The sequence below is a fragment of the Dipteris shenzhenensis genome, chromosome 25, assembly GCF_047967505.1.
Source record: "Dipteris shenzhenensis isolate YYH24624 ecotype China chromosome 25, Dip_SZ_1.0, whole genome shotgun sequence".
In the NCBI taxonomy this organism is placed as follows: Eukaryota; Viridiplantae; Streptophyta; class Polypodiopsida; order Gleicheniales; family Dipteridaceae; genus Dipteris; species Dipteris shenzhenensis.
In genome coordinates this window covers 35,128,737-35,141,864 of record NC_141620.1, presented here as the reverse complement: position 1 = coordinate 35,141,864, position 13,128 = coordinate 35,128,737, and the positions used below count along the sequence as shown (strand labels likewise).

Here is a 13,128-nt window from a genome sequence, read left to right as displayed (position 1 = left end):
TGATGCACTTAACTGCCTCCCACTACCTCTTTTTTGGATTAGCCATATACCGACTAACAACTCCCACTGCAAATGCAATGTCTGGTCTAGTAGCTATCATAGCATACATAAGACTCCCAACCACTAATGCATAAGGAACCTTGGCCATCATGGCCCTCTCCTCATTTGATTTGGGACTATCTTCCTTACTTATTTTCACATATGGAGGCAATGGAGTACTTACCGCCTTCCCCCCCTCCATATTAAAATGTTGCAATACTTTTGTAACATACTCCTTCTGTGAAAGGCAAAGGAGTTTCCTACTCTAGTCACGCGTGATGCCATATGACCTGCAGGTCCCAAATCCTTCATGTCAAAGGCCTCATGCAACTTGGCCTTCAATGCATCAAGCTCATAAGTGTTCTTGCTAGACAATAACATATCATCCACATAGAGTGCCAGGAGTATCAGGCTATTATCCTTAGCCATTTTAGAGTAGAGACAGTGATCAATCTCACTTCTTCTGAAACCCTGGGACCAAATGAAAGCATCAAACTTGTGATACCATTCTCTAGGTGCTTGCTTAAGACCATAGAGACTCTTTGGAAACCTAATGCTCTTTGCCCTTTTCTTCAAAGCCTTCTGGCTGTATCATGTAAATCTCCTCATGCAAATCCCCATGCAAGAAAGCTGTCTTGACATCCATTTGCATAAGCTCCATATCCTCTATTGCCATACAAGTCCAAGTACACATCTAAGTGTGGTCATCTTCACAACTAGAGAGAATATCTTATCAAAGTCCACACCCTTCTCTTGCTTGAACCCTTTAGCAACAACCAAATGGGCCTTGTACTTAGGCACGTCATCACCTGTGACCTTCATCTTGTAGACCCATTTACATGGCAATGCTTTCTTTCCATGTGGCAAAGAAACCAAGTCCGAAGTCTTATTATTTATGAGTGAACTCATCTCTGATTGCATAGCATACTCCCAATTGTGCTGATCCTCGTGCATCATAGCTCTCTATAGAGCAAGAAGGCTCCTCGCAATCAGTAAAAGCATCACATAGTCTAGCCCTGGAACAAATCTCTCAGGCGGTCTAGACACTCTAGATGTTATTCTCAAGGGCATTTCAGCTTGGTGTCTTGCCTGCATATTAGCCACATTTGGCTCATCATTGCCACCAATAGATGATCCATCATTTGCCCTTGATTGTGTACCTGTGGGAGTACCTGGTGGCACCATTTCCTGCACATTTGGTGCATGGACAGCTTGCTGTCTATCAACTCATGCGGGTGGATTCACATTCTGGAAAGTGATTCTCCTCATTTCCACATCCCTCATGGGTGTCTTATGCATCTTCTTCTCATTGAAGACCACATCATGGCTTCGTATGATTTTCTTTGCTTCTGGATCCCAAAGACGACAGCCCATCCCTCCACTTGGGCCACCATAACCTAGAAAGATGCATTTCCTAGACTTAGGATCTAGCTTCTTCCAAAGCTCTTTTGGCACATGTGCATATGCCTCACACCAAATATATGCAAATGAGAGTAAGAGGGCTTCTTGCCACTCCATGCCTCTTCAGGAATACCACCATCCAAACTCTTGCTAGGTGATCTATTGATCACATGCCCTGCAGTCTTCATTGCCTCAGCCCAAAAACAACCAGAAAGACTTGCATTGGAAAGCATACATTGCAACCTTTCTTGAATGGTGCGGTTCATCTGTTCTGCAACTGGATTCTACTCTAGAGTATGAGGGGACATGAGCTCCCTCTTAATCCCACGTGTATCACAGAAATGCTGAAAGTCATGAGAGATATACTCTCCACCATTATTAGTCCATAGGCATTTAAGCATTCTAATTGACTAATTTTCAACCAAAGCCAACCATTTTTGAAATACCTGGAACACATCGCTCTTCCGAGCTATAGCATAAGCCCAAACTTTCCTAGTTGCATCATCAATGAATGTCACATAGTATTTAGCATCGCCTAATGATTGTGTAGGCATGGGACCACATACGTCTGAATGCACCAAATCAAGCCTTTCAAGCTTTTTCTTTCCCCTTCTTTTATGGGCTGATTAAGTCTGCTTCCCATAGAGACAGTGCTCACAAAATTCAAAATAAAAAAAACTCAAATGCGGTACATAACCCAAATGGCATAAGAGTTTCATTCCATTCTGGCTCATGTGCCCCAACCTGCAATGCCACAAAGTACTTGGTTGATCATTTATTGCAACAACATGACTAGACACCCGTGATACATATAAGGGATACAAAGTCCCGCACTTGGCACCCTTGGCCAAAACCATAGAGCCCTTCTGAATTTTCCAAGCCAAAAGTGGTCTGAAAACTAGCATCACATCTAGCTGACCTACTGAAATAAGCCTCATGGTCAACCTAGGCACATGTCTCACATTTTTCAAAACAAATGCAGACCCATTTGCAAAAGAAAACTTTATGTCACCTGCTCCCACTATGTCACATGCATAGTTATTTCCAAGATGCACACAACCTATCTTTCTATTGTTATAAGTGGAGAACCATTCCCTATGGGGAGTAACATGGAATGAAGCACCAGAATCCAAAATCCAATCCTGGGAATCTGCATCATTCGAAGTGGTGAGCAAGTCTGCAGGTAGACTAGACAAGAAGAGAATGTCATTGTCACTATCATGAGTGACTCCATTAATCTCCTCAATTTTCATTTTTCCTTTGTCCCCCTTGGACTCTCTTCCTTCTTATTTGCACCCCAATTTGCATTCTTTTTCTTATCCTTTTGCTATCTTTTCAGCTTGTAGCAATCCTTTTTCATATGGCCCTTCTTGCCACAATGGTAACACTCAATGTTCTGTACCCTAGATTTGCTATGAGACTTCCCTCTTTCTTGGGACTTCCCCCTGAACTGTGATCTGCCCCTTTGCACATTTAAGGCTGCATCCTGCTTGTTGCCATCCATAGACTTTCGTCTAATCTCCTCGGCCAACAAGCTACCCACAACATCATCAAACTTCAATACTCCACCAGGTGTAGAGTTGCTGAAAAACACCTTTTCAGACATGGAAGAGGATGCCATGATGCAAATGAAACAAAATCCCAAATGCTAGTACCTACAAAAGAGAAATCACACCAAATACCATGTGCACCCAATACGTCTGCTTTAATGAAGGATAGTGTCACCAAAACTCAAGGCTCAAAGCATCAAAATGCATCTGACTCATGTGCATAAACGTGCATCCATATGAGAAAATCTGGCCCGAAAGAAAATGTCAACCCACAATGACAAAAATGGCAAATCTAATGCCAATAAGAGCCAAATGCTTCAAGCATAAACACCGTCCATGGGCATAAGCATTAATAATGTCTCATCCAAAAGATCATAACACAACCTGTGTAATAGCATCTGTGTGCTCAACGTCCATCAATAAAGCATCCCACAAGGCAATTTGGGCCTATCAGTGCATCCAACAAGGATCAAAATGCATCCAAATGGCTTGTAAAGTATTCACTGTAACCCAATGCAAACCACAAATGAGCGCACACGGCTCAGACTGCAACCAAAGTGATCTGCATAAGGTATATCCAAGAAATCACACCTTTACGGCAATGACTGCTAGTGAAAGTAGAACCTGGGATGTCTCAAAACATGGGCATCACTTCATAATCAAACTCAGCAAGACAATCTGCAAATATCTCTCTTTTGCCACAACTCCAAAATCTCATCCATGGATGGAGTAAGAGCTGGTCAACCCTTGTATTTACTTGCGAAAATGAACCTTAGGAAACTTAACCTTAGCCAAAATGCCACATGGCAATCAATGAGAAGGTCTTGGAAACTTTGAGAAATTTCCTTCAAAAAGACGACGGAAAAACACAGAGAATCACAAATCGCTCGATTCTTCACAGATTGGCAAGTAGCTTTGTACACATATGTTTCAAGCAGTCCCGAATCCAACGGGATAGACAACTCTGCAAATGGAGGCTCGGATGTTGAGATCCTACTCACACAGGAAATGGCGAAATGAAGACATCGAAATAGATAGAGATTCACTATATAGCTTCAAAAGTTCACAGAACTGGAAGCAACTTCTCAAGTAGAAGTTTTAGACCACTCTAGATTCACTGGGATTTTGTCACTTTTTGCAGGAGCTATAACTTTTCACTGAAAACTCAGATGACAAACATGTTAAAAGTGAAAATGTAGCTCTCAATCTGATCTACAACTTCCTTGAAGACTTTAATTCTAAATTATATCTCTAACTCCAGATATTTGTGCCACTACATATGTGTGCCTGAGAAGATTTACTTATATCCTATGCCTTCAACTGTGCAACACAGCAAAACAAATGCCCAAGAGGATTTTGCCGCTTTCTCTCCAACTGCTATAGCAGCTCCAAAATCTGCAACTTCTCTTGCTGAACAAGGATCTTTGGGATGCACCACTCTCTCTCTGGGCTAGCATGTAAAGCTCGCCTTATTGTTATTGCTGAGTTCGGTACAATGTCTTCAGAGGCTTTCCTTGAGGTTGCCAAGTTGTCTGTGAGGTCAGTCTTGGCAGGAAGGAGCTTGAAGTAGGCAAAATATGTTGTAGCCCGAAGTCCCTCTCTCTAAAATGAAGCAATGACTTGAATGAACAACTCAAAAAATCTTTCTCTCTCTTTCCTTTACAAAGAAGAAACAAATCTCTCTCTTTCATACTCTCAAACTCTCTAAGAAGAAGAGTGAGTGAAAACGGAAATCTCTAATGAATGGAAATGCACGGTAGAGATTTCTCTCGGACTCTCAATCTAAGCTATTCCAGGCTTAGCTAACTAGCTCTGATACCATGTTAAGTGTGGATCGTACTAGCCTAGTGCACGCAAGATTAGCGGAAGAACTAAGGAGGCTCAAAGCATATTGAATAAGACATGAGAGGGAGATAGCAAATCTATATCTCTTACAATGTGTGTTCTCAACAATACATGATAGGCCTCTTATAGAAAGTGCCCTTTGAATAGTCAACATCTATGGGATCCTTTGATCCACATCTCTCCTTATGGATATCCTCAATCCACATCTCCACATCATGTAGTCCACATCCTAGGGTGGCTACTTTGATTCTTTCCTATATCATACCTTAGCCTTTAATCTATGTGCACATATCTCAACAGTTCACAACAACAATAAACGGGAGCCGACATCAATATGCAAGCCATCCCCGACAATAATGAAGATTTGGGGGGCCCAAGTCTTCCATAGTTAGGACTAGATTGTATGACGAGCACTCACTAGCATATGTACACCTTCGCACATATAGGTAGTTTCAATCGATTTCAACCTAGGGCTCAGAGGTAATGGCTGTCCTAGCTACCTATGATTCCCTTAGCAAATTAAGCATATAGGAGGAATGCCCACCTCACTAGTCATGCATAGCACACCCACACATTTCGAGCACCACATATAAATTGCACAAATAAAAGCCCCAAGAGATACTTATTTTGATCCACACACACGGCACCCTCATCACAAAAGGAGTAATATGCATTAGCCACTCACAAAAGAAACATGCACTCTTAGCACATGGCACTATATTGGCACTGTCAAACTGGGACCTGATTCATGTGAGCAATGCTAGGAGGGTGAAGACAGTCCAAAAAGACCTACAACACCATTGACAAAGTGACACCATGCCAAACAGCCCAACCTCAACCTCAATAGCCCTCCTCAAATCACCAACCTAAAGGACATGGTCCAGAATCACCAACCAAGAGGTCAGCACCAAAATGACCATGGATAGTGATACTGATGAGCAAATAATTGCAACGTGCCAAGAAGAAATGCCACAGAACCAAGGGATACTAGAGGCAAGAGAAATTGAGCTAGAGCAATTGACTATGCAGGATGCAGGTGCAGAACACCTTGAGGACTATACCAACAGAGAGCTAGCAAAAGATGGAACAATACCGCTTGTATGGCCATGAGTCTCAATGTTCATCATGTCACCCGATGCTTACAACTTGCAGTCAAAGGGACCAGGTAGTCTTTTTGAGAAGCTAAAATCCTTCTTACCAACACTTGCTATGACAGATTACATTTGTCAATTCATAACATCATATAAAAGTAGAGAGTTGGAGAAAGATAAGTATGGCACAGTAACATATAAAGAAAATCCCTTACAGATCTACCTCAGTAGATCCACTATGTAGGAGGATTTCTCATTTCCAAAGGCACAAGAAGAATATCCAAAGAAACATTTGGATGCAAGATTCTCTAAAATTCAAGATTTATTCCCACCTAACACAAAGTCACAAAGCGGGGGAATATGCCATGATATGATTCAGGACCCCATATGCAAAGAGGCAGCTAAGTTTTTGGCTGACATTTTCAATCATATAGGAGTGAGAAAAAAATATATGTCAGTAAAAACTTTTACACTCCTTGGTAGAGCAAAACTATAAGACTGGGCTCAACACATATCCTTGCTACTAACCAATTATGTATCCACTACCCATAATGGCAAAAGCTACATTGCCCATCTATTGGCCATAAAAACAGACAAGTCCACATGCATATTTGGTTAGTACGTGCACAAATTTTCTTAGTCACATTTTTAAAATGTCCTAAAGCACAAAACACAATTACAACATAACTGCTAATAACCAATTTTTTGTTTTACAGAAACAACAAATCCCATTGAGAAGACAATGGACATCATGTATAAAATAGAATCTAATACAATGATGTGTATGAGCATGTATAAAACCATCATAGTGAAATACAAAATAAGAGTCCATGAAAATTACAATGATATGCTCACACAGTGAGCCTATACATATCGAAAGGGTTTGCAATAGAGCAAGAGGATGGCTCTACACCCCTCTCAACACAAGATATAGAGGACTTTGAAACATTGATATTATCACCAGAATGGGAATTAGACCCCCCACCCACTCTCAATGTGGATAGCATGGAAGGACAACAATCCAAACAGACTCCAGAGAATGATAATGTGGAACTCTGCCAAAGAATACTGCAGCTCACTTTAGTCTTGCTCCTGCAACAAGACTTGAGCATGGAAATCCAAGAGGATGCCATTCCGCATAATGACTTTACAAGAGAACCAAATAGCATGCCTCTCCAGGAATCACAAGTCACCAATGTTGACAACTCCACGACTCTAGAGCCATAGCCCCCAAATGTCTCTAGTGGCACCATACAACAGACTGCTGTTCAAGAAATAGATCAACATTCCACATGGGCACATGCACATGGGCACATGGGAGTCAACGTATGTCCAATACAAGCAAGGCCATAGCACATTCCAGATCATAAAACATCACAACCATCAGTTACAACAACAATGGTCTCAATTATTTGCTACCATGGCATCAGATGAGTAGGAAAGAGAAATGGAAAGATAGATGCTCCCAACATTCCAATCCAAGTTGCAAAGTGCTGAGACTGAAATTATGAAGCTCAAGGAAAGCATGGCAGAACAAATGCAGCAGCAACTCCTTGCACAAAACGCTCGAGAAAAAAGTAGAAAGGATGCCCTATAAGCCACGGTTTCTCTCCAAGAAAAACACCTATAGTTATCTGATGCCTTGAACTAAAAGGAAAAGGTTGAGTTATCCCTTTCCCATATGCAAGCCACTTGTGATGGTATCAAGAAGGAAATGGTGCAATTAAATGAAAGATTACTACTTAAAGAGGATCAGCTCCATGCCACATTAGACACAAACAATCAGTTGTTGCAGAACAGCCTCAAAGAGGGTGAACGTCAAATTCATGCACTAGAAAAGGAATGCATGGCATCAAGAGAGATACTTGTGCACACCAACATAGAATTGGATGCTCAAGAATAAGAGATACTCCAACTGCGCATGCTTAATGATCAATTTCCAGGGCATCCAAAAGCAGCTCAACAATTCAATAGTCTAGATCTTGCATACACCTCCACATTGGGTAATTATAAAGATAAGTGCATGGAGTGGCAAAATCAAAAAGCAATAATTTCCAAGTTGGAAATTCAAGTACTGGGTCAAGCCGATGACGATGCGGAGGGGCCAGTACAAGATCTTTTGCTGCAAGGCATCACTACATTATACCAAGAGCTTGTTGCAGTCCTCTAACAAGAGGATCACCTTGAAGGAAGAATACACATACTCTGGAAACACTCGCAAATCAAAATGTTACATGCAATATCTGGTCTTGATTGGATGAGAACACTAAGCACAAAGACTCTCCGAGATCTATGCCAGCATATGGATGAAGATGAGAGGAATGTGTTTTGTCTCTCAGTGCATGCAAATCTCATATGGTTAAAGGCTGATCCAATACTACTATATGAATGCTTGATGGGAAGCGCCCTCTTCGGGTAGTAGCCAGACTCCTACCTTTACTGCAACAATCACCAGTAACTTCCATGGGATACAACTCCTAGAAGAATCCAAAATTAAAGCTGTCAATGCCTACTAGAAGCAACAAGGATCTGCCAGAGGAATATGTGGTCTACCTTCAATCTAATCTCCCCTATCTTGCCACTTTCTATTCTGATCTACTCACATCCCTACCTAACTCTAGAACTATCCTCCATACCTTTCCAGAAATCGACGCTAATCCATATTCATTGCCATGCCTCTTTGCCCATGCCTCTCAACACTATCGCCTAATCCAGAATCTAACTCCTATCATCCAGTTACACCTAACTTTTTTCCAACACTTGACAATCCATCCCTTGAGGATTATCAAGTTGCTAAATCAATTTGCCCAGCTCTCCCTCCACTTGACATCATCAAAGGCCACCTCTTCCTCATTAAAACTTCAACCAATCGTAACTTTCATTCCAGAAAGAATTTGCACACGCTCCAAAAAGGAAAAGTGACCATCTTTTTTAGTTCTACATTCCTGTCAAGTCAATTTTATTGTATTCAATTAGACAATACGCACCTCAACTGTTGAGAAGTTCACTTGGGAAGGATTTCACACCTAGTCTACACAAATGAGGTATCTCTTGATGCATCAAAAGCTTTGGAAGACTGCAAAAGAAGACATACCCATTGCACAAAATGATGCCTAGAAGGAAAAAGATGAAGCAACACTATCACTCATTTGTTATTGAGACATAATGGAAGGAGACCCCGAATCGAATGTGGATATGTTGGTCTTTAAAAAAAACAACTCATGCACCCACTCAATAGGCATGTAGTTGCGGCTTTTGTTGGTATGTTGATCTCACGTCGGGTCCACACCACTCGGCCATCCTCCTCCAAAAGGTGGTGTGAAGGGTTACCGTCCTAGTTGGCCCAGTAGGAGGGACGAGCCGAAATCCTGAAACAAAACATCTGTGTCCGGCCCATGAAGGCTGCCCACTCCGCCAACTACTCCAAGAGCCACATAATGGGACCACGAGCCACCAAACGAATCACATGTCGATGACATGAATCAGCAATAGCCAGATGATGTACACCTGCCGGCCATTCTCCAAGTGGAGCTTGGTGTGGAGCCATCCTCCAATTCTAGCCCCGGCCATCTTGCGATGTGAGCCGCGTGGTGGACAAGGGGGGGAATGAGAGCATGGTGTGAAGAGGTCTGAAAGGGCATGAATGAAGAAGATGAGAATGTGGGAAGCCATTATCCAGAAGAGACTACAACAATGGCATGTGCAAGATTATTAGTTTGTGTTGGTGTGAGTGGAGCTGTTTCTTCTTTTGCCTTCTCTCCTGCTCGCGCTCCTCTTCCCTTCCTCCATTCTTCAAGTCCTTCCCTGCGATTTTTGTCGCCGCCCAATTCCATTTTTCCTTACCATCACGTCGTTCATGCCAAGAGAAAAACGAATGCCCCCACCTCCTCTGAAGACCATCACATGGATGACGAGTTTCGGGCTAGTCTCAACGAGGTATCCCTTGCTCTCATCCTCAGCTTTCGCATCGCTCTTGCTTCTTTTTCGGCTCCCGAGCGGATGTCTATATTCGAAGTCCCTCATTCTGGTTGGCTGAATTTGTTACTGAACTATGCATATAGTGGGCACATGGTAAGGGAAATTGGCGCACCTCTTACCTTCGGATAGTATGGTATTGCCTCCTCCTCCTACTATTTCTCGTCTGATACTTCAAATGTCAAGTAGAGATTCGTGAGTGCTGTCATTCCGTTTGTATGGCAGGTTTCAACGGAAGCAGTAAAGGTAATGCTTTCAGAAGACAGAAAGCGTGTGCAAGCTTTCATCGAAAAACTGGATTATTTAGAAGATTTCCTTGTCAAGGAAGGCGATTCGGATGCTGCGTTATTTATGCTTGTCCTCAAGGGAATGCTGGATCATAAGGTGAGACATAATTCTGTACTGTCTTCATCCTAACACAATTCAAGGACTAGCGCACACATAAGTAGCAGTGCAAATGGGTTTGTATGGCTTCCTTGCTTACATAGGCTCTGTGGCTGCTTGGGGCTTTTTGGGGCCCAAACCTGTTAGAGAGAGAGAGAGAGAGAGAGAGAGTGGACATCTAAGGCATCCAGGATGGGGATTTCAGGTCCTCCCACAAATGAGTGATCTGAAAGGCACATATAAGAAGGCCTTTGCCAAGATTTGCGGTCTTCTGGAGGACTCAGGATGGTTGCTGAAAGCAGATGATACTGAGACCGGGGTTCAAATGGTAAGATGATGAGATGTTACAAGTGAAGTATTAGATTATTGTGAGAAACATGTGTGATCCTAATTTATAGGCTTGCTGTGCAGGTTGATGATGAGCTCATACCTCCCATACTGCAGTCCCAATATTGATCTGTAAACTTGGAAGAGACTGCCCTTTGTTCATGTTCTTCAGACCTGTTAGAGCTGAGGCTTTTGGCAACATGTTGAAAATACTATGCCAAAGGTTTATATTCAAGGAGAACGAACTAGGCGAGATTCTCAGCGTAAAATCTCATCTGATTTAGTTAATTTTGCAAAAGGTGGTCGAGTTGTTCCATTCTATGAGAAGAAATTCAAAGCAACTCAAACATAATTTCCATTGTGAGCTTCTAAGGCAGTTTGTGAGTACTTGGTCCTTGCCTCGTAAAGAACTTCCAACTTGCAGCATGCTGGACCCATTAAAGCTCTAAGGTGTACAAAATTTCATGGTCATGTGACTCCAGCGACCCAAGGGATCGTAAATAACTTTGTAACTGCGGCTGGTCTGACATCTTTTATGTGTAGCAGACTTTTCCCCCCCTGAGTTTATGTTAGTTTCCCATATTTGGAAGAAAGTCGTAGCCTCAAAAGGAAAATTGTGCACACTGTAAGGTTAAGTAGTCTCCTCCACGTGGCAGGGATTTATACTGGTTTTTATTGAAGGCATATACAATTGCATGTATGACGCACAGTTCCATGAGTGGATTATTTTGAGACTTAATTTTTCCACTTTCAGATTTTGAGGTATATATATATTATGGTTCACTTCAAGAAACTTACCAGAACTTAATGATTGCATTAAAATAGTGATCATGGTGAGTTGTCATGCAAACATAGGTGTGTAGGTAGCGCAACGGATTATGGTTTAACTGGGAGGGGAAAACTTAAAGCTCGCAGTTAATAATTCGAGAAGATTGTGAATAGGCAGTGAATGATCATGCAGATGGTCAATCTCATTATTGTACTATGTAGTCACATCTCTCTCTGACAGTGCGCAACTGTCATTTATCATCTTCCTTGCACAGTATCTTGTTGTAGGGTGGCTGTCATGCTAGGTGTTAGTAGCTCAACTGCCTTATTCTCTGGGTTAGTATCATTAGAGTAGATCTTCATTTTACTCTGGTGGCTTGCATAGTGTTCTTGTTTCATGTGTTTAGGTTATTTGGGATATCAGAGCTGCCATGTTAATGTAGCTTTTTGGTTCTCGATGCATGTAATTATCATGCAATGTTGAAGGAGCTTAGCTGCCTACAACTATCTCGGTGATTGGTAAGCGAGCCCTAGATATATAATTGATAATAGAGCCCTCCTGGAGTCACATGTGCTTTCTTTTCTTTGTTCTGATTGGTAGCATTATGGTACTCACAAGCAGCTTAATCTCACTGATTCAAACTTCCAGTATGGAAGAAACCATTAAAATGAAAATGGTGGATTTGGTCAGTGGGGAATGTGAAAAGATCACCAGGAGTGGAGACAATCAATCAGTGGTGGGAAATTGAAAATTAAAGAGCCTTGTTATGGTTGGGCTTGAGCTTGATAGACAGATGGAGCATGCATGTTTTTCTAAGACTGCATTAGAAGTGTGGTTTGCTCTAGATGCTCAAGAACTGAAAAACCAGATAAAAGGAATTGCCGTACTTCGGTTCCCAATTGGAATTTAAATAATAGTTTCTCACGGGTCTCCTCAAGCAATGTTGCTAGTATCACACTCTATGGGCAGTTACTTTTACAGTTCGGTGGTGTAACCAATCTCCCCATTCATAATGGTATGCAACCATGGCCACGGTGGGGAAAAGGACACAAGATGCCCTAGTCACGATGGAAAAGGCAAAGAATGCCGTATGGTTGACTACCCTATTGGACTGCAGTCCTGGATTTCTCCCATTGCATGTTTGCCCCACTAGTGCCACATGCTTGCTTGACACACGTCTTTTCTATTCCATTCACTAACCCATCCTGCCAAACCTCCACCCCTCCTGTTGCTCACACACGTCCTTAGAGCTAGCCACTATAATGTTGCTTGACTCTCTTTAGTCTAGATTCTCTCTTAAGTTGGATGCCCTCCATAGAAGCAGCTCTCTTCTCCCACATACAAACAAAAAATCACGCATGTAGCATATGTGCAAGTTGACTTCTCTTAGAAGGTTATATGTGCTATTGATTGAATGTGGAAGCATTTTGGCTGAGAGATAGAGATAGAGATAGAGATAGAGATAGAGATAGAGATAGAGATAGAGATAGAGATAGAGATAGAGATAGAGATAGAGATAGAGATAGAGAGAGAGAGAGAGAGAGAGAGAGAGAGAGAAAATTATAGTTTGTGAAAGACTAAGGTCTATGAGACTAAAGAAACGAGAATCAATGAAGGATTGAGAGTCTATCAAAACCAAAATGTCGGTTAAGGACTATGAGACTAAAGAAACGAGAATCAATGAAGGATTGAGAGTCTATCAAAACCAAAATGTCGGTTAAGGACTGAGAATCCATCCCGGTGTCGT

At 41.9% G+C, this 13,128-nt stretch overlaps 1 protein-coding gene across 1 annotated transcript; it reads left to right on the top strand.

The window, feature by feature from the left end:
* The first annotated feature begins 9,579 nt into the window (after positions 1-9,579).
* Positions 9,580-11,356, top strand: LOC147885802 (uncharacterized). Its single transcript, XM_087396728.1, has 4 exons — positions 9,580-9,862; positions 10,127-10,285; positions 10,491-10,613; positions 10,697-11,356. The coding sequence occupies exons 1-4, from the start codon at positions 9,620-9,622 to the stop codon at positions 10,739-10,741; spliced, it is 570 nt and encodes a 189-aa protein (XP_087252854.1). The 5' UTR covers positions 9,580-9,619; the 3' UTR covers positions 10,742-11,356.
* The last annotated feature ends 1,772 nt before the right edge of the window (positions 11,357-13,128 follow it).

Excerpts from the sequence above, each read along its gene's own strand:
- LOC147885802 (XM_087396728.1), top strand. The coding sequence starts at position 9,620 with ATGGCATGTGCAAGATTATTAGTTTGTGTTGGTGTGAGTGGAGCTGTT. Across the intron at positions 9,863-10,126 it reads TTCGGGCTAGTCTCAACGAG|GTTTCAACGGAAGCAGTAAA; the intron begins GTATCCCTTGCT and ends TTTGTATGGCAG. Across the intron at positions 10,614-10,696 it reads CTGAGACCGGGGTTCAAATG|GTTGATGATGAGCTCATACC; the intron begins GTAAGATGATGA and ends CTTGCTGTGCAG.